The 24,494-nt window shown below is 39.9% G+C and overlaps 1 protein-coding gene across 3 annotated transcripts in view; it reads left to right on the plus strand.

The window, feature by feature from the left end:
* MINDY4 (MINDY lysine 48 deubiquitinase 4) overlaps positions 1–24,494 on the plus strand; it is a 72,045-nt gene that overhangs the window by 33,592 nt on the left and 13,959 nt on the right. For all 3 annotated transcript variants that reach the window (XM_027908253.1, XM_027908256.1, XM_027908254.1), the window contains 4 exons: positions 577–642; positions 906–973; positions 16,031–16,094; positions 18,406–18,567. In XM_027908253.1, the coding sequence (XP_027764054.1) occupies positions 577–642; positions 906–973; positions 16,031–16,094; positions 18,406–18,567 (360 nt within the window). The remainder of the gene's footprint in view (positions 1–576; positions 643–905; positions 974–16,030; positions 16,095–18,405; positions 18,568–24,494) is intronic.

Consider the following 24,494-nt stretch of genomic DNA (forward strand, 5'->3'; position numbering starts at 1 on the left):
AGTGCCATCAGCCAGGCTTTAGTGGCTTGAGGAAACGTTGCTGGCCTCCTAAACGGAGGGACGGGTTTGTCAAAATCCGAAGGTGGGGAAAAAAAAAAAAGGCAAAGAATGTTGAATTAAGGGCCTGGATCTGTGAGCTCCTCTGAATTTTGTGTTAATTACAAGTATTCATGAGAATATTCTCTGAGTATGGTAAATGCTTTGCTATAAACCTGCTGTAGGTGCCTCACCGTATGGGTACAAACTCCTGAGCTACTTGCCCGTCCTATGTTTTCTAAAGCTGCAGCATTCCTATGTTTGTTCTGGGAATTGTCTTTCATTGCATAAACAGTGCTTTCATTTGAATCCAAAAGTCTGTTCCACGAAAAGGAGCAGCATTTAAAAATTCAGAATATAGGAAGTGTTAAGGTGCGATATTATACTGAGTAACAAGAGTAAGAGAGAGATTTTATTGGATATTTCTTCAATTTTTTTAATTCAAATCTTTCTAGTTTTGGCTACTTTATTTTAGCTTCAGTTTATAAAAATATTATTGTTTCAGTTAATTTTTTTTTCTCTTCTTACATTTCTTCCCAGCTAATACTACACAGTGCCACGAGATATGAAGACCTGATTGTATTTCTTCAGCAGAACATTCACCAGGTACTGTATATAGAGATCTTAAACGTGTTATGGTTCAGCTGCCAGACTTTCTGTGTCTATCAGTCTCATGTGATGCCTTCTGAGCAGTGTTTCAAACACTTTGACAGATTTTTGCATTTTAAGAAACACAGCAACAAATTCTGTTTTAGCATAAATGAGGACAGCTCTTTCTGCCTTCAGTTCCATTTGCTTTTCTTTAGCATTGGAGCAAAAAAATACACACAACAAACAAAATAAAACCATGCTTTTTTTTTTTTTTCCAGTTTGAAATTGGTCCCTGTGGGTGCATCCTCCTGACTGTGTCTGTCATCTTATCAAGATCAATCAATCTGTGAGTGTCTTTGTCTCCTTGTTTCATAAACTGCGAAGCAGACAAACTGTGCAAGGGGAGGGAAAATCCACGATATCCTCAAGTCTCTGGTGATTTTAATCTGTCTTGGTGTTTGCTCTGATAATATGGGGAAGTTATGCAGATTTACTGACCTAATCTTGGCTTTCCTTGTAAATATTTTCATATATATATGTATATATGCTGTTAAAGTGGCAGTGATCAGTTCACCATATATGATATAAACTACTCCACCTAAACATGAGGTGTCATATGTATTGTGCTCCCTACCTTGACTGTTGACATTTCTTTCCCATACTTCAGGTGTCTGTCTTAGGTAGGGGTGAGTAACTTCCTTGTGATGCCCCGGTCTCTTCATCAAGGATAACGATAAGGAAAAGCTGGTATACAGTGGATTAGGGAGGTTTTAGGTGCTAATTTTTAGATGGTTCTAAAAATACGACAGATCTGGTCTCAGTTTGTTGGTGTAATAAATATGCTGAGCTTTAATGGAAAGTCTTTATAACCTTTTAAAAACTCATTGAGGTTTGCCCAAGCACAGTCGCATTTGATTGTGCTTTTGTACATATTAAAGGTGTTTTTGTGATACTGTGAATTTCAGTGGGTCAGAATAGAAATTCTTTCTTCATCTTGTCAAATTCCACTTCTGTAAAAATCTCCAAGAGTTATCTGCAAGGGAGAACTGTTCCCTGACAACCTGTAATAAGAAGTGACATGGAAAGAGCAGCTGCACTTGAGAGCGGCATGAGTTTGATTTATGTAAGCTTTTATTTCTTAAATCTCTGCATTGTCTGGAAAAGGAAATAGCATCTTAATCCAAATTTGAGAGATACAGTCAGCTGCTCACCTACTGAGGTCCCAGCAAAAAACCCCGGGTGTGTTTTTTTTTTTTTGTTTTATTGTAATTTCTCCCTTTCTTTTGCTTACAGTAACACTACAGTGATTGGCTTGACTCCACTTTTGTATTCCAACACAAATGATGCGAGAATTTTATAGCATATGCCATTTATTCTCATTTTTCTGAGTCAGTCCAGGTTAGTTAAGGTATTTGTGCAAGGAATGATCTATTTGGCATTTGGTAGGATCACCAAAAGCAGCAAGTTCGTAATTGCTACTGTTTGCATTGCTTCACTTGCTATAAAATGATAAATATTCTTCAGTAATATAAGCAAGGAGCCTTTTTTCCCCATCGTCTGTCAATTCTTAGCAGATGGATTATGACAAGGCCCATCAGTCATCTGTGTTTGTGTTTGGGGGAGCTGTGTCAAAAGCGAGCATGAAAATTCGTTATGGTGCCTGTTTGCATTTTGAAGTATCTAAATATTTTTACAGTTCTGCTCCAGAATTGTTTATAAATGGAGCTCTATTTTTAAGAGTTTTCATGATCTTCTCACACAACTTCAATTTAAAGTACTATTATTCTTCTGGCTTGTACTGTGTAAGATATTGCACCTATCTTTTGTTTTTTAAGAAACAGGGATTCTTCTGTCAAGAAATGCAGTTTTTTGGCCTTTGCAAAAACTTTTTTAGAAGTGCAAACTAAATTTGGTTTATGCAATTTTCAGTAATCTATTTTAGTGCCTATGTCATAGTGCTTCTCTTATGATATTATAAATATCAAGACAAATAACTCACTGCTGATACCATCAAGAAATATGTACCATTTAGTGAGTGTTACAAGCATGGTAAGCAATTATTTACATAACTGGCATAGTTCTGGATGAATAGTTGAAGACAAGTAACAGTTGTTTTAGATAATGGAATTTTCAGCCAGTAATAGATCTCCCTGGGATTGTTTTGTCCCAGGTTTTTTTTTTTTTTTTAATCAAAAATCAGCAGGTTTTTACAAAAGAAAACTTCAGGGAGTTTTCAGTTGTCCTGATTTTTGTGTGCATATTTTATTGAAAAAGACAGTTTCAGGAGAGAAGCTGAGAGATTTTAGTTTCTCAAACCATTTGTGTTTGGGTCAGTTCTTCACCATGTGCCCACAATGCTCTGGAGTCCCTTGGTAAATATCTCTCCGATAAATAATTGCCATTTCTTGTCAGCAAGTTGAAGACTAAAGATGGAATAGTTCTGACTGGAGTGAATAATGTGATCATAGTTCAGAATGATCTCAAGACTTGTTTAGCACCTTCTTAAACCTGTTCTGGCAGCCCAGAAGGATCTCACAGTGCCAACAATCTCATCTGAGTGTAGCCTTCTGAAAATGGTGCCAAGTCTCGGTGCTCCCAGCTCCGTCTGGGATCAGTGGAAAGAGAGAAGCTTCTCTGAGACAGTCATCCTGTCCAAAAATAAGTGTCAAGATCTGAGAGGAGAATTGCTGTGGGCAGTGCTTATCTTTGTTCTTTGTTTATGGATGGAGAGCTGTTGGCTAAGACTCCTATTTTTCAGATTTTTGCTGTTTTAGGGCAATTATCTGTCTTACTGCTCTGAGAAGTTGTGGACTCCCTACCCCTGGAAGTGTCCAAGGCCAGGTTGGATGGGGCTTGGAGCAACCTGGGGTAGTGGAAGGTGTCCCTGCCCATGGCAGGGGGGTGGAACTAGTTCATCTTTAAGGTCCCTTCCAACCCAAACCATTTGATGATTCTATGATTTATTTACTTTCTGTGGAAAAATTTGCACCCAAATGCTTAAAAAAAAGAGAAAAAGATCGTGAGTGTTTTGACTTATTTTTAATGTCTAACTTAGAATGACATAAATCCTCTCCTGAAGTGATTATTTATCTCCCCTATAAAATAAGAAAATCTAAGTCACCCTACTCATAAAGAATTTTTACACTGTAAATATCCAGTGGTGAAATGAAATCTGTTTTATAGTGACAGGACAATAAAATGGAAGATTAAATTAAGTCTTAATAACAGAGAGCATTATTAAGATGATGAAAACAGTCTCAACTAACCTAGTGGTGGGCTTTAAATAGGCTCTTCTAGAAAAGGAGAGAAATTCTAGTATCACTGCTAGTAATTTAATTATCTGAACATGTAGTTTCTATGATGGACAAAAAAATAAATGACGTGTTGGGAGTTATGGTGATAAGAAATGAGGACAGAATAGAAACATGGTAATGTCTTTGTATAAATATATGATCTTCTCATAGTTTATCTTGCATGGAGTTGTCAGACCACTAAAGACCAGGCCAGTAAAGACACATTAGAACTAGAACAGACTGGAAGACAAAAACAGTCTCCCTTTACTGTGAACTGATAAAAAAAATCTTTCCTCTTCGTCACTGAAGAGGAATAACTTGGAAGTAATAAAAATGTAGACAACCATGATAAGGTTGAATAAGGAGTGATTATACCTTATTTCTCAGAGTCTAAAAACTTGGGGGCTGGCAGGGAAATGCTCAGGCTTTGATGTTAAAGCTTTTTTCCACAGCACGAGTAACTTTCAGTACTGGGAGATGAGGAGGCCAAAAATATCAGGAGGTTCAAATAAATTTAGACAAATTACTGGAACCTGCATGCTTCAGAACCTTTAAACCCACTGGTGGAGATGTTATCTCAGTGTACCCCATTTTTGTGTCCTGCCTTGATGTTTGCTGCTGCTGCTGCTTTTTGGGCCAGCTCCATAATTTTTGCATTGTTATGGATATTTCTCGCAGATGGAAATTCCAGATTTCAGCCAGGTCTGTTGGGGAGTTGTTCTAAATCACTGACAATCTGAGTATTTTTTTTTTTTTTTTATTTAATGGGAACGCATGCCAGGAAATGCAGGAGTTTGCAGGGCTTTGTAGATTTTGGGTAATGAGTTTTTCATGCTCCCAGTGCTAATGATCATCACTGCTCCAACTGATAACAAATGGCCAAAGAGGAGTGAGAATTCCTGAGGAAGTTGCTGAGAACGCGTTGTTGCTCCTGGGACAGGAAGGAATTCTGGTCACTAACAATTGTAACCTCTTTTTGTTTTGGTTTTTTTTTTTTGTTTTTTTTTTTTTTTTTCTTTACAACCCCTGAAAAATTAAAAAATACTCATATTATACCCGCTCAGGGGACTAATCTCTCTGAATGTGCAAAGTGTGCGCTGGAATCGCGTTGATAAGAGCTGCAGGATGTTTTCCATGTACGTGGGGGAGAGGCTGAGCTGAAGGGTGGGCTGCAGGCCCCCCATTTCATGCTGCGTGTCGGGAAGTTGGGAATGCTCAGGAGCAGATTACACAGGCCCAGTAATGACAGCCTGAGTGAACCCAACGTGTAGTAAAAGTGTAGCACGAGCTTTCCCTGCTGGGTGCTGTCCGTGGCACCTTCCTCTTGCAAAACCATCACTGGACTGGGATGTGGCTCATTTGGATCCATTCCTTGGATCATCGGTTTTCTTTAATTCCAGCTCCTCACCGACCAGTCCCACCCTCAGTTTTCACTGCCAGATTTTTTCCTGATCAGTGCAATAACTTTATGGCATTTCTAGAGCCTCCTGTAGCAAAGAACACGTGGAATGAGAAAACCCCGTAGGGTCGAATTCCCGTGTGGAAAAGCAGCGTGTTGGTTTTCAGGCTACCTGGAGACAATAAACTGAGCCTGATCTGAAACACAGCCTCGCTTGTGTTGCTCACAAATCAAAATGCCAGTGTTTGCATCCCTTTTGTTGACTTTATCACTTACTGATAGCGGGTCACACGTGTCCTTCTGCAGTCAGCACTGGTCTTGGGGTGTCTTTCCCATTTTTTTTCTCTAGAGTGTTTGTGTGAGAATAAATAAAACAATGGCTTTATCTGTGGGAAAACATAAAAAAAAAAAAAGGAGACTGATTTTGCAAGTCAAGAGGAGGCTGTGTACTTCATTAGGGTTGGCTGCTTGTAAACCTTGGAAAATACGCGTCAACACCTTTTTCCTTGTCGTGATCCCACAACTCTGCTTACTACCCTTCTGTAGTCTTTGCAGCTCCAGAAATGTGTACAACCTTGCTTCAAAATTACTTATGCTGTTTCCATTTTGGTGTTTGGGGATTTTGGTTGGTTGGAGTTGGTTGTACTTGGGGTTTTTGAATTTTTTTTTTTTTAAATTTATTTCAAAAGCCAATGTGTTTTTATTAAATTGGATAAATCACATTATGACTCCTCACCAGTCTAAGGTTTCTCACACCCAGTAAGTCTGTTCTTAATTATTCCCAATTCATCTCGCTCTCTGAAATCTCCTGTTAATTACCAATTTTTAATAGAGGGGATCATATGGGGTTTTTGTGCCCCTGAGCACTTATTCTTCATTCCTCTGGTACCATTTTACTGAACTGGGGAAGTTCAAGTTCCTTCACCAGTCACTCTAATCCATCCTTGAAATAAACACACACAAACACCAAATCATGTTAATAGCTGCTCATTATTTTGCCCTGTAAGATGCTCAAATATATCTGTTTCTCAGCTTGGTTTTACTTCTGCAATTATTTATCTGTTTGCAAGGAATATTCCGGCCCTTGGAGCATCTCCATGGCCTCCTCTGGACCTGCTCCAGCAGGTCCATGTCCTTCTTAAGTTGGAGGCCTCAGAGAAGAAACTTTACATTGACTACTGAGCTTTGGCATCTCTAGCCCTGATGGCACCTGCCTTTCAGGGTTTATTTGCTGGCACATTTTAAACTGGATCATTCCTTATTGCTGCAAGCACTCATTAATTAACTGTGCACTTCATTACCGTAAATAATCTTAAACAATCTCCAATAAACAAATTTAGATAAGTGCACTTAGAATGTATTGAAAGCCAAGCTGTGGGAAACTACCTTTACTCAGTAAAACAAGATTTTATTGAGATGTATAACAGACAATCATCACTCTTTTAGTCTGTATCAAGCAATTTTGGGAGGGTATCCTTTTCTGTATTCTTTCTGTATCATTTTCTGTATCATCTCCCGTGAAATAGCCCCAATTCTGAGCTGTTACTTCACCTTTAATGTCTTTCAGTCACGTAGGACGTTGAAAAGGAAAGTGATGCTCTGCTGGCTCATGAGCTGTGGGTGGAACAAAGGGTCCTCCACCCTCAATCCACTTTCCTTAAGTGACACCTTTTTCCTGTCCCAGAGCCAAGATCTAGTTGGGTCCAATCTCTAATTTTGGAGTTCCCCTGAAATGCCCCCACTTTCCTCACGCTGTTTGGCTGGTGAAGAAAGGCTTTCTGTGAGATGTCCTTCTGGCTTGGCCAAGGGTAAAAGGAGTTGCAGCTTCGCATGGAAGATCCAATCACACGGGGCATTCCCAGTTCTTGGTGGAAGTGTATTTTACGTGTGAGCCGGTTTTCTGGGAAAACTTTTTCAGTGGTAGTTTCCCCCCCTAACTGAGAGAGCTTGGGCGACCAACAGCGAGGGGAAATTACGTGTGTGAGCAGTTTTTCACTCAGTGTTTGCAGTTTGTGTAAATATAAATAGATGTCGTCACGTATTTTACAGCTCGGCCTTCTGGTGTTGGAAAAGGATTGGGGAATTCGAGGGGAAACGGCTGTCAGTGATGTTACAGTGCTGACAAACAAGCAGCTTGACCTCACTGAAAAAAAAAAAATCCATCTTTGAGAATCTCAGACCTCTCTCCAAGACCAATTTTGTGATTTGACAAGGTGGAGGAAGCATGATGGGGTTCAATTTACCAGGAGCAGGGGGAGGAGAGAAAATAGGAGAGGTTGTGTGGGATCAGGTCCTTGGCTGGGTTAAGTGAACTTCTGTGCCTCCTGCCCTATGGGTGGCATGTCACTCAGGATTTTCAGGATCTTCCTTGTCTCTGAGGTTCTGTTGTGGGAATCAGACAAAGGCCTCGTAGCCAAAGTGCTCACTGGGCAAGAGTTGCTTGCAGCATTAATGAGTTCCTAAATGCAGAACAGCTGCTAAGAGGTAATAAAGAAGGGTTTTTTGACTTGAAGTAATTTAATGTTTTTCCTTCAAAGAAAGGCAAGAATACAGGTACAGTAAATGACACAGCCTTAGCAATATTTGTAAGGGGATGTGAGACCAAGATTTGAAGCTCTGAGGTTTATGTTCTTTCAGGAGTGGATATGCAGGGGAATGTATTGATGTGTGAAATGTCACCTTCAAACACTCGAGAAAGAGGGGACCCAGGGACAAAAGCATAAAGCTGAAGGTGATGGGAGAGCGGGGTTTTGGAGACAAGATACAGGAAAGGAGAGGAGGGCCTCACAAAACAGAAATAGCAGGTATCTGCCAAAGAAGGCCTGAAGATAAGGAAGCTATTTCGCTTGGTAGATAAGGAATGTGACCCAAGTGGAAAAGGGACCACAAAGACAAAGAAGAGGAAGAGTTGAATTAGGGTTGAGGAAGTTTGCAAGACTGGAAAACAAGGAGCAAAAGTTAGTGGTAAAGGAAAATGAAAAAAAAAAAGAAACTAAACTCAGAAAAAAAAAGGGAAGAATCACGAAGACAAAGAGGTTTTTATGCTGATTCTGTTTGATATCTTGTAGGTAAGGGACTGGTATGGTGGAAAATGCAAAAAAAAAAACGGGGATGGAGGACCTGGAATTTGCACAAGTCGTTGAGATATGTGACTCTTGTCTCCCTATTAAGGAAATTCAGGAAGCTTTTCCCCAACATGGGTCCACAGAGCAGAGAAGTGGGTGACAGCAGATTTGGTGTGGATATGGGACAGAAAGGCTGCTTGTGGCAGCATGGGAAAAAAATCCAGATTGCTCCCCTGACACATCCAGTTCCTTGTAGAACAGATCAGGGTAACTCTTAAAGCTGAGGAACTTGCCTGAAGAGAAGGGAGATTATTGGCTCATTCTCTGGAGAATTTTCTGATCTCCAAGGAATAAGGGCAAAGGAATGAAAGAATTGTGGTGAGCGGCAGCTCTCTCTTGTCCCCAGTGGTGCTGGAAAACACAGAAGTGATGTGGTTCAGATGAGGTCAGACCAGGCCTTGAGCCGCAGAAGTGGAACAACAAGCAATTTCCTTATCATGTTAATACAAAGCCATCAGGAAAAGATGTGAAGTTTCTGTGCAGAGTGGATGTGGCTGATAGGAGGAGTAATGCTGAGAATGCTCTAAATCTAAACTAATATTCTGCCTCTCAGGAAGGGGAACAGCGGTCAGGATGGAATTTACGCATTGCAACTGAATTAATTTTACGGGAGGTAGAACTGAACCTGAAAAAGTGATGGTTGCACAACATAAAGTTCGAAATAAAACAGGTATCTTTATACCTGTATCTCATGCCTAAACTTTTGCAAGACATCCAGAACTCTTTCTTGCTTTTCCAGATTCTGTGGGTGGACTTTATTCTAAAAGCTTACCTGCTTTTTCATACCTTACCAGATACTTGCCTCATGGAAATCTGAAGTTACTTTGCATCTAAATACACAGTAAATTGGCTTGCAGTTATAGCACCAAATTGAGAATTGTTAGTTAAACTGAAAAAAAAAAAAAAATTAATTGATAGAGACCTAATAAGAGTTTTTTTGTGTTTGACACTATGCCAAGCGAGAATTCATTTGGTAGTGTGAAAATAAGAGATCTTTTAAGAATTATAAGGGTGATAAAGGAAAGGAACTCACAAAAGAATTATCAGCATGAGGAACATGACTGATGGCGTTTGCCAACGATCAGTCTGTGGGATTAGACAGCTTTTATTCCCCACAATAACTTTGGGAAAAGGGAGTGGTGTGCTAATGAAGTGTTCTGATGACCGAAGAGCTGAAAGGCACTGTCAATACAGAGAACAAATCGTGCTGTAAAAAAAAAAAAAAAAAAAAAAAAAAATTGGCTCAGTTTCATGATGAGGGCAATAAAAAAAAATTTATTTTCACTACAGAAACTGCAAGGCCTCGTAAACAGAGACTGCTCGCTGCTGTCTGGGGGGGTTTAGAACTTGTAAATGGCAGGATGGGGAGTTGAGCAGCAGAGCATACAGTGACTTTGAGCCAGCATCATAAAATACCCTTGGATCGACTCTTAGGGTGTCTCAGCATAAATAAGTTTTGGGAGGTGAAGAAATATTAATAGACTGTGCCATGCACTGATGTGTCCTCAGTGAAATACCAGGTCAAGTTCACCCATTAAAACTGGGAGGAGTTTAGGAAAAGAGTAGACCAGGAGAATGAGAAATCTGTCTTATCAGAGAATTATAAAAGAAGAAAGTTTTTATATTTTCTAGCCTAAAAAAAACCAAATTCTGAGATGGGACATAACTATTTTCTAAAAAAAAATGGTAAGGTAGCAATTTTAAGTAAACAAGAAAGATCAAGAAGAGTTGTTTAAAAATCAATTTTAGTACAGAATGAAAATGTATCAGTAAACAGCCTGTGAGTTGATAAACTTGGAAAAAGGGTGACTAGATTTTAGGTTCATAAGTTACCACTGAGGAAAGTGTGGAAAGCCAAGAAAGCAACTAAGACAGAGAGTAACTGGGATAGCTGGATTTTACCTGCCAGATGCAGGGAGCATCATCTTCCTTCCTTCCCCCTCTACAACTCTGCTCCATCCCAGGATGGGTTATGGCTGTAGCCCACGCCACGGGCGGATGAAACAGAGGATTGCTCTGGGAAGAATGTTATGAAAAGTAGTGAGTAAATGTTCCTTCATCATCTCCTCACCCTCCAGGGCTTTGTGAACATCTGCTGCAGTCCATCAGTTGTGTCCTGTGACAGTGAAATGATCCTTCTCTCTGTGGTCTCTTCCCATGGAAAAGCTGCTCCATGTCTTAATCATGTTCTTTTCTAACCATCACAACTTTCTCTGATTCTACCATATCTTCTTCTCCTATGTCTACTGGATCTAATGCTCAAATTCTGCTGAGCTAAAATCTATAACAAATTGCTTTACGTTCAGTTAATTTGTCTGATCGAGCTGTCTTTTTTCAAAGACTCCCCACAGGGTGTTATTATTTCTATATCAACCTTTTATTTCCCGTTTTTCTCAGCTTTTAATCTAAAAAAAAAAAAAAAAATAGGCTCAGCCTTTCTGCAGTGCCAGAATATTTGTGAGTGTGATTTATCCATACAAGCCTTGGTATTTAGGAATTTCCTGGCTGTGTCCAGGCTCTTTACTGTCTGTTCATGGGATGGAGAAAAGGCATTTTCCAGCAGTTTATTCCTCTACTCTGCAAATTACCTAAGCAAGGTCACCTAAATTGCCCTCAGGATGTACCAGTTTCTCTCCGTGTACAAAAATGGAAAGAAGCCCAGAGTGATTATCTGTTTATGTGTCCATCTTTAGATATAAAAATTAGTGATATGATGCCCATCCCTAAGTGCTTGATTAGCTTTGTCATCTTTCCAATCTTGTTTTTTCCCTTTCATTTCCTGCAACAAATCAAAACATTTTCATTTTGATTTTAGGGGAATAAAGTGTATTTATTAAAAGACTCCAGAGGTGTGATTCTGCTACAAAATAAAGCATTGGCAAGTAGATTTTGGCCAAATTTCAGCCAGTGTAGTCTCATACCATAAATCTTTCAACTGTTTGCTGAACCCAGGGTCAGTATGGTTACATAGATACAGGTTTAGTATCTTTGCTTGATCTGTTGTGCTCAGGAAGACATTGCATTCAGTAAGAAAGATGATTTATTTTAAAAAATGAAGTAGTGGGTTGAATGTGCCAAAAGATTAATCACTTTTCCCATCAGATCTATCCCCGTGAAATAGAAATATAAATGTCAGCACCCTGGAATAACAGAGCTGATGAATTAAATGTGCATGACTACTACAGTACATGTGCATTTTAAAGAACTTTTTGAAATTAGCAGGTGTGTGATAAGGTGATAAATAAAGAATGAAGCCCCTTCCTTGCTTTCACTGCTCTGAATCCCAAACAACTTTTTTTTTTTTTTTTTAAGAGGGGCTCTTCCCTCCTTCTTTGAACATCCATTTGAAACCTTTGCCGTGTGCTTGTATTAAAATAAATAAATAAATAAATAAATATTCTGGAACATCTACACAATAAGGCAGTCACCCATCCTGTCATTTTCCACATCCCCATTGTAATTATTTGAAATCCTTGTGCCTGAAGACAAGGTTTTTCTCTCTGCCAACCCCACATCTATTTTGGGAGCAGACTTGTAATTGTGTGTTTGTTAATGGAACTGTCTGTTGCCATGAACAAAGTGAGGTCACCCATTTTCTGTGGCAGCTTTGCCACAGAGTTAAGAACCATAAAACAACCAGCACTTACCTGAATGCACTTTTTTTTTTTTTTTTTATGTTATTTTATTTTGTTCTGCCGTACAATCCAAACAATATCTGAGGTAAATAACTCATATTCAGGTAGTCTGGAATTATTCCAGTGTTACAGTTTGTATGTGACTTTTGTATTTAATATCGACTTATTTGACTTATATTTAATACTCAGTATTTATATTTAATAGTCTGTATTAATACCACTTTGTCCCAGAGTGGAGTTCTCCATTTAAGACTCCTCAAGAATTTTCCTGGAAGTAAACTGAGATAAAGGTGTAGGAAGCCTTCTAATAATGTCTTATTTATTTAACTTAGTTTTTGAAGTAAGAAAAAGTCCATCTGATTACAGATTATGTTATATTGGAGCATCCAGGGCTCAAAATATATATATTTTGGATTTGTATTTATTCACTTTTAGAATTTTATTGAGTCCACACAGATCACTGTAATTTGTTTTGTCAGTGCACCATCAGTGCTGAGGTTTATACTGACATTGCAGTTTCTTCTTTCTAATGGTATTTTTGTTTGTCTATCCTTAATTCTTAGAATATTTTCTAAATATTTGGATATCCCAGAATGGATTAAAAAATGTCTGTTAACTGTCTTGGAGGCAATTCAGAGCAGTCAAAGGTTTGGCTCAGAACATCTGTCCACCTTCAGTGTTTACATCCTTAATAAACACATTATTTATAACTTGAAACCAGCAGTTTCAACAAGGCTGGAGATGAACACACAATCACCAAGAGGAGAATGAAGAGAAAAAAAGATTTATAATATATAATGATATTTTTTGGAAAGGCATTCCTACCCTAAACCCAACAGCATTAGAAAACATGAAAAAAAAGGTATAACTCACAGCAGGTGTATTTTGTGGGTTTCAATAATTATGAGATTTCCCCAGTTGCTATAAAGTAAGTTTTGTGTCTGAATCCACCTTACATATCTTTTGATTTGGCCACAAAATGACTTTTGTTTTGTGTAATTCTAATGTGAGAAAAAAAAATGTTTGCTTGCATGAGGAATGAAAGGATGGTTAAGCCTCGGGGTAAAGGCTCAAAATCACCCTTTTTTGGGTAAAAAAAGAAGATTTAAATAAAAATATTTTTTAAAAAGAACAATACAGAATGAATCTGTCCCCTCTGGTTTCACAGAGATGTAAACCACAGCACACACATTACAGCTACCAATAAAAATCAACCCGAGAGATCCTACTGAGTGATCTGAAATTCAGAAACTTTTTATTCCTATCAGCTCAGGGAATTATTTCTGCTGAAGCAGAGACGTGCTTAAGCGTGTTTAAACACGTAATTTTAAGTATTTGGGCAGGAGGTTTTAAAAATCAGTATCTTGCCTCTGATTTAACAGGATTTTTTTTCCACAGACTTTACAGTACTACCAGGTAATCCCCACCATTCTGCACCAGTAGTTGACAGAACTGTGAGCTGTCACAACACTGGAAAATACTGATAATGTAGAAAAAGAAATATTTACTATTAACACTGGTAATGTTAATTACCGTTGTGTAAATTTGTAGTGTCTCTTTCCTGACCTGTGATTCTGTCACAGTGGCACACGGAGTGTTGGGTTGTGAGTTAAGAAGGGATTCAGAGTCAAGCCTTCACTTAGTCTGAGGATGATTTGGATACTTCAAAGACTCCTAGCTTAAAGTTAGAGTTTTGTGGTTTTTTTTTCTGGTTTAAAGTAATTTAGAAATTATAAATGGAAAACTCCATGCTGGGACAAAGTAGTGATGATTATTCCTTCCCTGTGTTTTTGACAGGACAGCAGAATGATCAAATACTTTGTGTTTGCTTATCTCCACAGCCCAGCAGAAAAAAAAAAAACCACACAGTTATCATTATCTGATACTTTTAAAATGCCTGAAGTGTAGTTGGCACCTTAAAACCCGATAAATACACCTGCACAGAAGCTGGTGAGCCTTTGGCAGGTAGGAACAAGCACCTCAAACCCCCTTTGGAGGAGGTGTAAATCTCATGGCTTTAGTGCCTGACATTTGTTTCCTCATTAGCAGGGCTGATTCGAAAGGCAGATGTTCTCCTTCTTGAAAATCCGAGATCCACCTCTAAACCCCCCATATTGTTTGTACCTACAGATGGAATTAGAACTTCCTGCCATTGTCCGTGTCGTACGTCCCACCGTCCCCGACTGACGCATATTGTATAGTCTGCTCATGTCACGGTGTTTGCAAGATGAAACTGTTTCTAAAACTAAGAAATGGCCAAAATCCAAAGATTATTATCATCCCATCCATGCCTTGCAGTGGTGCACGAGAGAATTTTCCCTGCCACGGGCACGCTTTCCTTGGCCTTTCCTTTGATTTCAGGCTGGCGACAGATGTCGGGTGGCACTTCGTCATGACTGACACTAGCTTGTAAATTATCTTTAAAGTAAGTTTTTAAAAAGGGATAAAAGACATTTTTCACACAGGGGCAAAATATATTTTTAAAAGAGGTGAGATAATTTTTTAATAAAGGGACAAAATGATTTTTTTTTTTTTTGAAGGGAATGGTGGTTCAATGGCTACGACTTGTTTGGAATGATTTTAAGTATCATTAGGGCTGTAAATGGTGGAAATTGCATTTTACATTATTATTTTGGCATTCAAAGGAATCCTATGGGAAAGTAATTATCTGAAGTTTGGGATGAAGACACAGGATGTCCCAGCTTTTTACTTAAGAAACAGATTTTTTAATGGAGCACATATAGCAATGTTAAAGGGAGGTGTCTGGCTACCTTTGCCCTCCCCACAGCAAGTCAGCTCTTACTTGGTCATCAAACAAAGAAAGTGTTTCCTTTTTTAAAAGAAATTTTTGTGCCAGTTGTCAAGAAACATGAATATTTGTGTGCATAGAAGATTCTTCCAAGTCAAATGACAGCAAGAAGCCCAGATGATGTAGAATAATTAAGTTTTAATTGATGATCATTCAGGCATTCCCTCTAGCTCTGTAGTAATACCAGCATAAAGATGGAGCCAAAACAATTGAGATCAACATATTTTATGTTGAAGGGAAATAGCTTTTTGTGACCCATAGAATTAATCTGTAGAGTTTATTGCTGTAGCTCTCCCAGGATATAGTATATTGTGTTTTCTCAAACCTAGATTAAACATTTATTCATGTATAAAATAATGTTTGCAATTACGTTATATCTGCAGGTTAAAAATGATCACATTTACAACCTTTATTTTTCAAGCCATCAACCAATCACTAATTCAATAATTCCAAGAGTTATGAGAGAGGGAGCCCTGGGGAGACATCACTCCATAATTATCAATAATGCAATTTCATGGAATTTCTCTTTGATTTAACAAAACAGAAGGGGCCACACAGCACCATTATAAATGTTTACACATAGAGTTCTTTTCTTCTTTCCCTCCCCTTCCCTCCCCTCCTCTCCCCTCCTCTTCTCTTTTCTTTTTTCTTATGATAGGAATAACAAATACATGCATTGAGTCTTACCTGGGTACTGGAATATGTTGCCCAGGTGTGTTGTGGAGTTCACCTGCTCTGGGATATCCAGGAACCATCTAGATATGGTGTTGAGTGGCTGGCTCTGGGTGGCCAGAGATGGGGTGGACAAGGTGACCTCCAGAGGTCCCTTCCAACCTCAGTCAATCTGTGACTCTGTCAGACAAGTAGTGCAGTAATTGTCATTTCTGCTGTTCTAACTAGTGGTGACAGTGACTTCTGTTCTTCTCTGCAGCTATTTCTTTGAAGTCCAGCTCTATCAACTTTTGCTCCCCACAGGTTTTGTTGATATATTTACACAGAGCTGTATATATGAATGGGAAGCGGTTTGGCTTTGCTTTTCCCCAAGATTTAGAGATGTTAAGTCCAATGAAAAGAAACAGCTGTATTTCAGTTTAACAGTGTTCTCCCCTCCTGATTTAATTCCACTTCCCCCTCCTTTCCAGGGTGCGCAATGACTTCGATGTGCTCACGAACCGCCTCATCGGCAGCCACGGCTACTGCACTCAGGTGAGCCCAGGATGGGGTCCTGGGGTGTCCCAGGAGCTGACCTCTGGGGAGAGATGGCATTTCTTAGTTCAGGTTAGAGAATTCAAAGAATTACAGAATGCTTTGGGTTGGAAGGGACCTTAAGGATCATCTCATTCCAGCCCCCTGCCACGGGCAGGGACATCTTCCACTAGCCCAGATTGCTCTGTCCAACCTGGCCTTGGACACTTGCAGGGATGGGGCAGCCACAGCTTCTCTGGGCAACCTGTGCCTGTTCCTCACCACCCTCACAGTAAAGAATTTCTTCCTAATATCATCTGAACCTACAGTCTTTCAGCTTAAGGCTATTCCCTCTTGTCCTGTCACTCCATGCCCTTGTGAAAAGTCCCCCTCCAGCTCTCTTGGAGCCTCTTTAGGTACTGGAAGACTACTGCAAGCTCTCCCCAAATTCCCTTAGTTTTTTTTTCTTTCAGCTCCATAATGTCCAGCACCTTCATCCTTTATTCTTTTTCCTTTTGTTCTTGCAAATAGCTGTCTTTGCTTTCAGAGCTGCTGCTTTCCAGCCTGGTTTTCTGGTCTATGTGTGCATGTACCTTTATGTGCATGTCCTTACACTCCTTTCATCTGCCTCTTTTGAACTCCTTCGTTGATTTTAGTGCTGAAATACCACTGTATTTGCTCCCTGTCCTTTCAGGGAGGGTCTTATCTGCTCCTACAGCTCCTCTGTAAATGGTCACTGCTGCTCTAACTGAGCTGCTGCTGCTGGAAGATAAGTGGTAGTTCAAACTGGAGTCCCTGACTTATTCTATCTGTGTCTAAAAGCCATTTGGTGCTTGAAAATCACAAGCCTGAATTGCTGGCTGACACCCAGGACCTAAATTTTACACAGCTTAATTCCAGTTCATGTCCTGCAGCAACATCTCCTACTGGCTGTAGTCCTCCGGAGGCATCCACCCCGTTGGAAACACTTTGCCTTGGACACATAAATCACAGAATCCTGTGATTTCCCCAAAACTAGGAACTGGGCAGTGGTGTGATCTGAATATGGTGCACAGCTGCCCAGGGTGGAGGTGGAGTCACCATCCCTGGAAGTGCTCAGAAAACTTATGGATGTGGCACTTGGGGACACGGTTCAGTGTTGGACATGGTGGTGCTGGCTTGACAGCTGGACTTGATGATCTTACAGGTCTTTTCCAACCCTTATAGCTCTGTGATTCTAGTGCCATTTTGGTTGCCAAAGGCAGGCTTCACGTTCTCTTGTACGGTTGCTTAGGAGACTTTTCTACTGTGGTTTCACAGTGATTCTTCAAGAAGGTGATGGAACATCACTGGTGGATTAGAACTGCTAAAAACATCAGTAAGAACCCATAAACGCTGGGGAGTCCTTCAGGAGAAACACAGAACTGTAATTGTGTGCAGTAGTTTTAAAACCAATTCCAAACTGGCGACAATGGGAGTTGTTCATTTCTTTGGGCCTGGTAATTTGGACTGTTTTTTCTGGAAGCTTTATTCTTGTTATTTCCCCTCCTGTTTCTTGCCATATGTTATTTATTAGTGGGTGGTTCTTTGCTGCTGCACAGTCTGCTCTTAGCTCTGGTTACATCCCAGCTGGCCCCCGTGAGATGTTACACTGAGAAATGTGTCCCGTGTCTCCAGTCCTTGAACTTCATGGACACTTGCATGTGCACGTGCACATCCCCCACCCTCTCACATGTATTTATCCTCTGACAAACCCCCACTTCAGCTGGAGAGGAAATAATCTACAGTCCCCTATGGTAAATATGAGTACATCAGTGATAGGGGTCCATATAGGTGAATGTCTTACTGAATGAGGCTTGAGTTCCTCCAGGAATAATCAGCAAGAAAGAACAATAATTTAACGAATCTTGCTCAAAACACATCACTGAGCACATACAGAAATATCAGATAGTACTGGACAGGCTTTGGATATATCTCATTCATGCTGTGGTTCCATTGTAGAGAATAAGGGACACCAAAATATTTTAATTCGAACAAAACAACTCTAATATGAGAAGGTTGAGAGTTGGATGTAAGACTAAATTGATTCCGAGCAGTTTGCCTTTGGAAAGATGAATATTGGAAACTCCACCGACATTTCCTCATTTTGCTCTAGGAGTAGATTTTACCCAAAATATCTGGAGAATTTTTCCTGAGCAATCCTAATCCTAACCCCGAAATTAAAGCCATGATGTTAATGAAGGCTCTGGTACACCTGTAACTTCTACCAACCCTCGATGAATCTTCTGCTGACGTTTAAGTCCTGTTTGTTTTTTGTTTTGTTTTGTTTTGTTTTTAAACATTCCACAAACAGGAATTGGTGAACCTGCTTTTGACTGGCCAAGCTGTGTCCAATGTTTTCAACAATGTGATAGAGCTGGACTCTGGGAATGGGAATATCACCATTTTGAAAGGCATCACCAGCCGCAGCGACATCGGTTTGCTGTCTCTCTTCGAGCACTACGATGTCTGTCAGGTATTTCCTTTCTCTGGCTTCAATGAAAAAGAAAACATCTACATTTAAAATTAGTTTGGGGTGAGTAGGGCAGCAGAGAAATGATGGGCTTGGTTCAGTTGCTCTGCTCCGTGCTGGAGGGGTTGGTGGTATTGTATGAGCAGTAAAAAAAAATCATGGAAATTAAAAATAGCTGTTAATGCAGAGGGATTGTTCCCTTCAACATGCTTTTGAAATTAGTATTTTAATTGTATTCATCATGAGAATTTAGAGATAGATTAAAAATTTCAAAGAAGTGACAGCCATTAGTTTACCTCTGGGCTAACTTCTGCAAGGATTTCACTGGTTTTCCAACTACAGTGCTGGGGAGATGGACATCTTTCCTAAAGACATGTTCTGTCTTAAACAGACAGTCTTGTGTTTAATTCAAGAATATTATTTGAACTTCTCTAGCCTGTGTGGGATGCCAGATTGGATACTTGCAGCAGTCCCATCTGGATTTGCAGTCAGCACCTCCGTAGAAATTTGAAAGTGATTGCCAAAGAAATTGTTTGTACTGATACAGTATAAATGTGTGACTGAAAAGAAAGCCTGCTTTTAACCTTTTTCCAGCTACGTTTTCCTACTACTGGCAAAGTATAACTTTTGTTATTTTTAATTAACACAATCATTCACATTATTCATAATATTAAAAAAGGCTTGAATTCAGTCAAAAAATTATCAGTGTATCCAAATCAGATGAATTCAGAACAGAGTAGGATAAAAATAAATAAGCATCTGTATCCAGTTCACGCTTCTTTTTCTTTTCTATAAACAATGTAACATTTAAAACCTCAAAAAATGGTTCTGCACCACTGCAGCATTTTTTTCCATTCTCTAGTGAGGAAAATGACTTGGGAGTAGCAAAATGGTAAGTGAGGTCAGTGCAGGTAAGAGCTATTTCTTTCCCACCTGCCCTCTAAAAATAAAGTAAGTTACTCAGGGAATCAGACACCATTTTCCACTTACTCTGCAAATTACATGGTAGAGGGGATCTGTTTCTACTACTGCACTCTTGCCTGGGAGCCGGACTCATGAGCAGGGATCTGTTTTTCCAGTGAAAACTCTTAATCAGTTACAGAGACTCCAGCAGACGTAGTTTCCTTTTTTTTTTTTAGAGTCTACACTAGTTGGGCATCTGCTGCAAATTGTCTTGGTTTTTATTAAGAACATCTGGGAGTTCTCTGTGTTTCAGTTCAGATGCAATGTCTGCTCAGGACTAGAACAAAAGTCACATTCTGGTGGACTTTGGCCACAAATCGGGGTGTCTCCACCGTGGCTTCGGCACGAAGGGCCAGATTCTGCTTTCTGTTACAGTATTTGGAGCAATTTAGGAAAAATAAATGTCGCTGGTAGTTTACAGGAGTGGAACTGAGAATAGCATTTTCGAACTGACTCTTTTCTTCCTCTCAGTAAGTGGATTCAGCATCCAATTACAGTGTGGCCGTGAGGCTGGGAACTGACACCAGTCATGGAAAAGGACTGTCATTTTTGGTTGGTTTTATTTATTTTTTTTTTTTGTTTCCAGCAGTAAGAAAATCCTGAGCGTGCTATATGGTGAATCATAGACATCGGAGTCGGAAAACTCCCTTTAGGTCATATCCAGCCAATCTCCCAGGGGATAATTCCGGATATTTTTATGTCCTGTCATATAGCAGGGTTTCTTTTCAAAACCTGTGTCCCTGAAGTTCCTGTCTCTTTGTTCAGATGGCCATTCTTCAGTTGATTTTAGTGCATCTTACCTTTTCTCTCATACTCCTCTACTTTAAAATATAAAAGTACAAATACAGGTTTAAATTAAAATTTGGAGATTTTAATATCTCCACAACCTCTGTTTGCACACACTAATATTAAACCTGACTCTTCATTGCCTTAGTTTCCTCTGATTATAGTTTTACTTCTAGTCCAACGTGCCCCCTGAACAATTCCTCCCCATCCGCTGGACGTTTGCAGCTGATGTAACAGTTCCTCCCTTTTTCATCAGTGCATCCTGTCCAAAGCTTGTTTTTACTGCTCTGCACAAGGCTTGTTCCAACTTACCAACACATATAGGAAGAGAGATTCAAGATTCCAGGCTGGATGCTGAAAATCCACGTGGAGAAAGATTTCTATACCATTTTATCTCCCTCGTCTGATACGTGGAGTGTTTGTGTGTAACCCACAGTTTCCTTGGCACGTGAGTTGAAAACACCATGAGGGCGTGTGAACTGAGTTAATCCTCCTGTCAAACTTCAACAGTAGCAAATGAAAACAGAATGATCCCTTCCTTTCTCTCCTGGAGAATCCCACTGTTCCCCATGCATTAATCTCTTCCAGTGGGTCATGCTGAACGTGTTATCTCTGCTGATTGGAAAAGTGTGTGCTCCATGTAATTTGTCTGGAACTGTTAAATGTCTGATCATCACTCTCAGCCCTGACATATCACCGCACTCAGAAGAGCTTTTTGCGGTGTAATTGCTTGTTGCAAATTGTTTCCCAATGACAGATGGATCCATTCCATCCATTTCATGTGCAAACATTTAGTTCCCGTAGTGAGATTCCCTATTTTAATGCAAAAAAACCTAAAAGCCCAATTCTGTTACTTTTCAGTAGCCAAGTTACACATTTCTGGATTTTTCTTTCTTTGTGCTAAGCCCATATTTAAGCAGTATTAATTCCATATGGTCATACACATTTGACTTAGAGGCCTAAATTGAGATTTTAGGTTTACTGGGATTTATTTAGAGCTCTTAAAGCAACAGAAACATTTCCAAAAACTGGTCAATCCACAGAAAAGTGATGGAGGTTTCCTCTGTTTGCTGAGCTGCAGAACAGAGCAGTCCAGTGAAGTCTCAGGGAAGCTGAGTGGTTTCTCAGCAGGGACAAGACCTCAGAGAAGGGGATGAGGAACAGGAGTGGGCAGGGCCAATTATAGCAATCCTGGGTGAGAAAGTCCCTGTATTTGGGTCAGAGCCTTTGGCCTAAATGCCACATTAAAATTGCAGGTGGAAAGACTTAGAATGATGAAGTTCTTTTTTTTTATGAATCTCTCCTGATGTTAAAAATAGAAACAGATGCTCCTCATCTTCATGGCAGGTCATTTAAAAGACTTACCGTGACAAAGGGAAAAATAATCTGCATTCTCAGGTGATAAATTTGAAAGATACTACTATTATCATTATTATTATTAAAACTTTCTAACTTCAATATCATTAATAACCCGTAAATAAATACCACTGTGCTGATTAATATTAATAATGATAATAATAACAACAATATATAGCATTTATTTGTCCTTTCCTGTTAAAAGATCTGTGCTTTCCAAGAGTGCCAGGTGTCTTTAGCATTTTACAGAGGGGGGTTGCAGATGAATATAAGTCAAAGTGCTTATCACAGTAAGTCTCCCAGTAAGCTCGTGGCTGAACTGGGATGAGCACAGATCTGAATCCCTCATTCTGAAGGCAGTATGGTAGTGGCTGATGAATTTGCTCATCCATCCGAAAAGTGTTTTGAAACCGCTTTAGTTATGAGCTGGTATATGTGAAGTAAAGGAAATAAGGCTAGTTGTCCCTTTTGAACCTTCACCCTGATTCTTTGTTTTCGCTGATTCCCTCCTGCTTTAACCTGTCCTGTTGCAGTAGTTAAACCTCCTGCCATCTGACCTCCCAACCTCTCCCTTGCTCTGATTCCTGACGGTGTCCCAGGCACTCCCTGAGCTCTCAGCCTTTCGAGAGATTGTTGCTTTTCAGGCTTTGCGTTTCTGAAAACGAAGAGAGGGCACTGACAAAGAAGTTATGCTCACTTCCCCCTCTTTCTTTTCAAAGAGTAACAGAAATAAACAGAATTTATTCATTAAAATTCCACAGATGGGAAGCATTATCTCTGGTCCTTTTGATGAGACCAGCACACTCTGTGCTATGACTGGACCTACTTGAATTTTTAAATTCAGCACAGTGCTCTGTCCTCTGGCACCTCACTGGTTTATTTGCCCTGTGGAACATCCTTCCTATAACCTTCTTCCCTGGGAAATATGTCTCCCAAACAACCACGTTTATCCATCAGATGGACTGGACTCAAGCCAGGGGTTGTGGAGGGGGAGGTTTAGAAAGAGGGTTTTAACCACCTCGTTTGAGAAACCAGCAACAAAAATAAGCAAGTGCAAAGTGGAAACTTGATGGTTGGGTTTAATTTTCCATTTATTTTTCAGGAATAGGGGTAGATATTGTGCCCTGTAGATGCTTTCAGCAAGGGATGCTGCTATTTATATGAGGCATTTGTGAAGCTGGAGGCAAAACCATGTGAGACATTCAAATTCAACTGAAACAAGGCTGACAAAGCACTGGCCTTTAAAAAGCGTGTTCTTCATTCCCTGTTTTTACATCTCCCTTTCTAGCCTGGAACTGAAATGATCTTTAATGAAGTCCTGTTGTCCTCCCAAGTTATGGACAGTTATTTTCCCTGTGGCTGGGGTATTGGCGTTGCTTTCTTCTCAACATCCTTCCAAATAAAACAGAGTCACAGAGCTTTGCTTTGAGACAACAAGAATACCAAAGCCCACGTGTTCAGAAGAGCCCTGCATGCTTTGCAAACAGATGAAGCAGAAAATAAGAAGTCAAATATTTTCCACATGTCTCTCTGGATTATAAATACCTGCATTTGGATGTGGATTTGTGCCATCTCACTTTGGGTCCTTTATAGGCTGAGAATGTTTCAGGTCAGAGCGAAGCCAAGTCCCTTCATCATGGATGAACAGGGGGGAATGCCAGAATTTCTGACAATGCCCATCTCTTCCTTGCTAAATTTTACAGACAGCCAAAGCCTAAGGGCCAACCTAAGTTAGAGGGCCTAGAAATAGATGCAGAAGAGTTAAGTGGAGTGAATCTTGACCTGCCCTTGTCATTGCAGTGATGTGACTTAGTGCAGGGAACTAGAAACCCCTTCATGTGCAGCGAGGAAATGGCAAAGTGCTGAAGCCTGAGTGAGGGTCTGAACCTCCCTGGCGATTTATTCACTTGCTGGGACATACCAGAAGAGCAGCAGAGTGGGACAAAGGTAAAGACAAGATCCAGAGGCTCTCTGGCACCCTGACATCAATTTTCCTTGCCACATCTGCTGTCTTTTATACTAAGGCAGCATAAGGGAAATTAAGTCATAAGCCAGTGCTTTCCAGGAGTCTTTGGTTTGGGAGTCCTAGGACTGAACACACATCTCTTTCTGTTCTTCATTATTAATGTTGCCCTTTTATCCCCCCCATTCTATTATCAGAAACATTCCCTTTTCTAAAACAAAAAGGTTCTAAAGCTGCAGAGAATTTGTCTAGGGCTCCAAGGTAGCCGTAGTGTTTGCTACTATTTTATAACTATACGGCTAAAAGCTCTTCAATTTCTGTCTCACCTGGCAGAGCCATTTAATTCTGCCTGAATATCAGATATCAGTATCAATACCCTGAATGTCAGATCGTGAACATTAATGTTATTTTTCTTAATCTAATTGAAATCAAGTACCTGTCAATGGCAGTAATTTTACCCTCACAGTGTCCTTTAGCTATCTGCAGATATAACAGGAATGTAGCTGACCTGGTGTTTCAGTGGTGCCAGTGGAAGAGGTGACCTGAGGGCTCCTGCTCGCCCGAGGGCTATTGCAGAGATACCTGTTTTTACACCGTTGACACTTCAGTCTTAACACCACTGGAACATTGTTTAATATTAATTCAGTGAAGGTCATTGCAGTTGTGGGGGAAAAACACTGGCAGCACAAACAATAGGCTGTTGCTTGTAACTGTGTGTAATTATCCTTTTGTCTATCAATCCCACTGGATTCAGTCCAACCAACAATTACTCAGTTTGACAAGAACCCAGTAGAATCACTCCAGTCTATGATTACTTTGGAAAATAAGTGCCTATACCAGTTGTATTCAGGCAAACAGACAT

This window comes from Empidonax traillii, unplaced genomic scaffold (assembly GCF_003031625.1).
Source record: "Empidonax traillii isolate 1590-97213 ecotype Southwest subspecies unplaced genomic scaffold, ASM303162v1 scaffold1666:size129087, whole genome shotgun sequence".
In the NCBI taxonomy this organism is placed as follows: domain Eukaryota; kingdom Metazoa; phylum Chordata; class Aves; order Passeriformes; family Tyrannidae; genus Empidonax; species Empidonax traillii.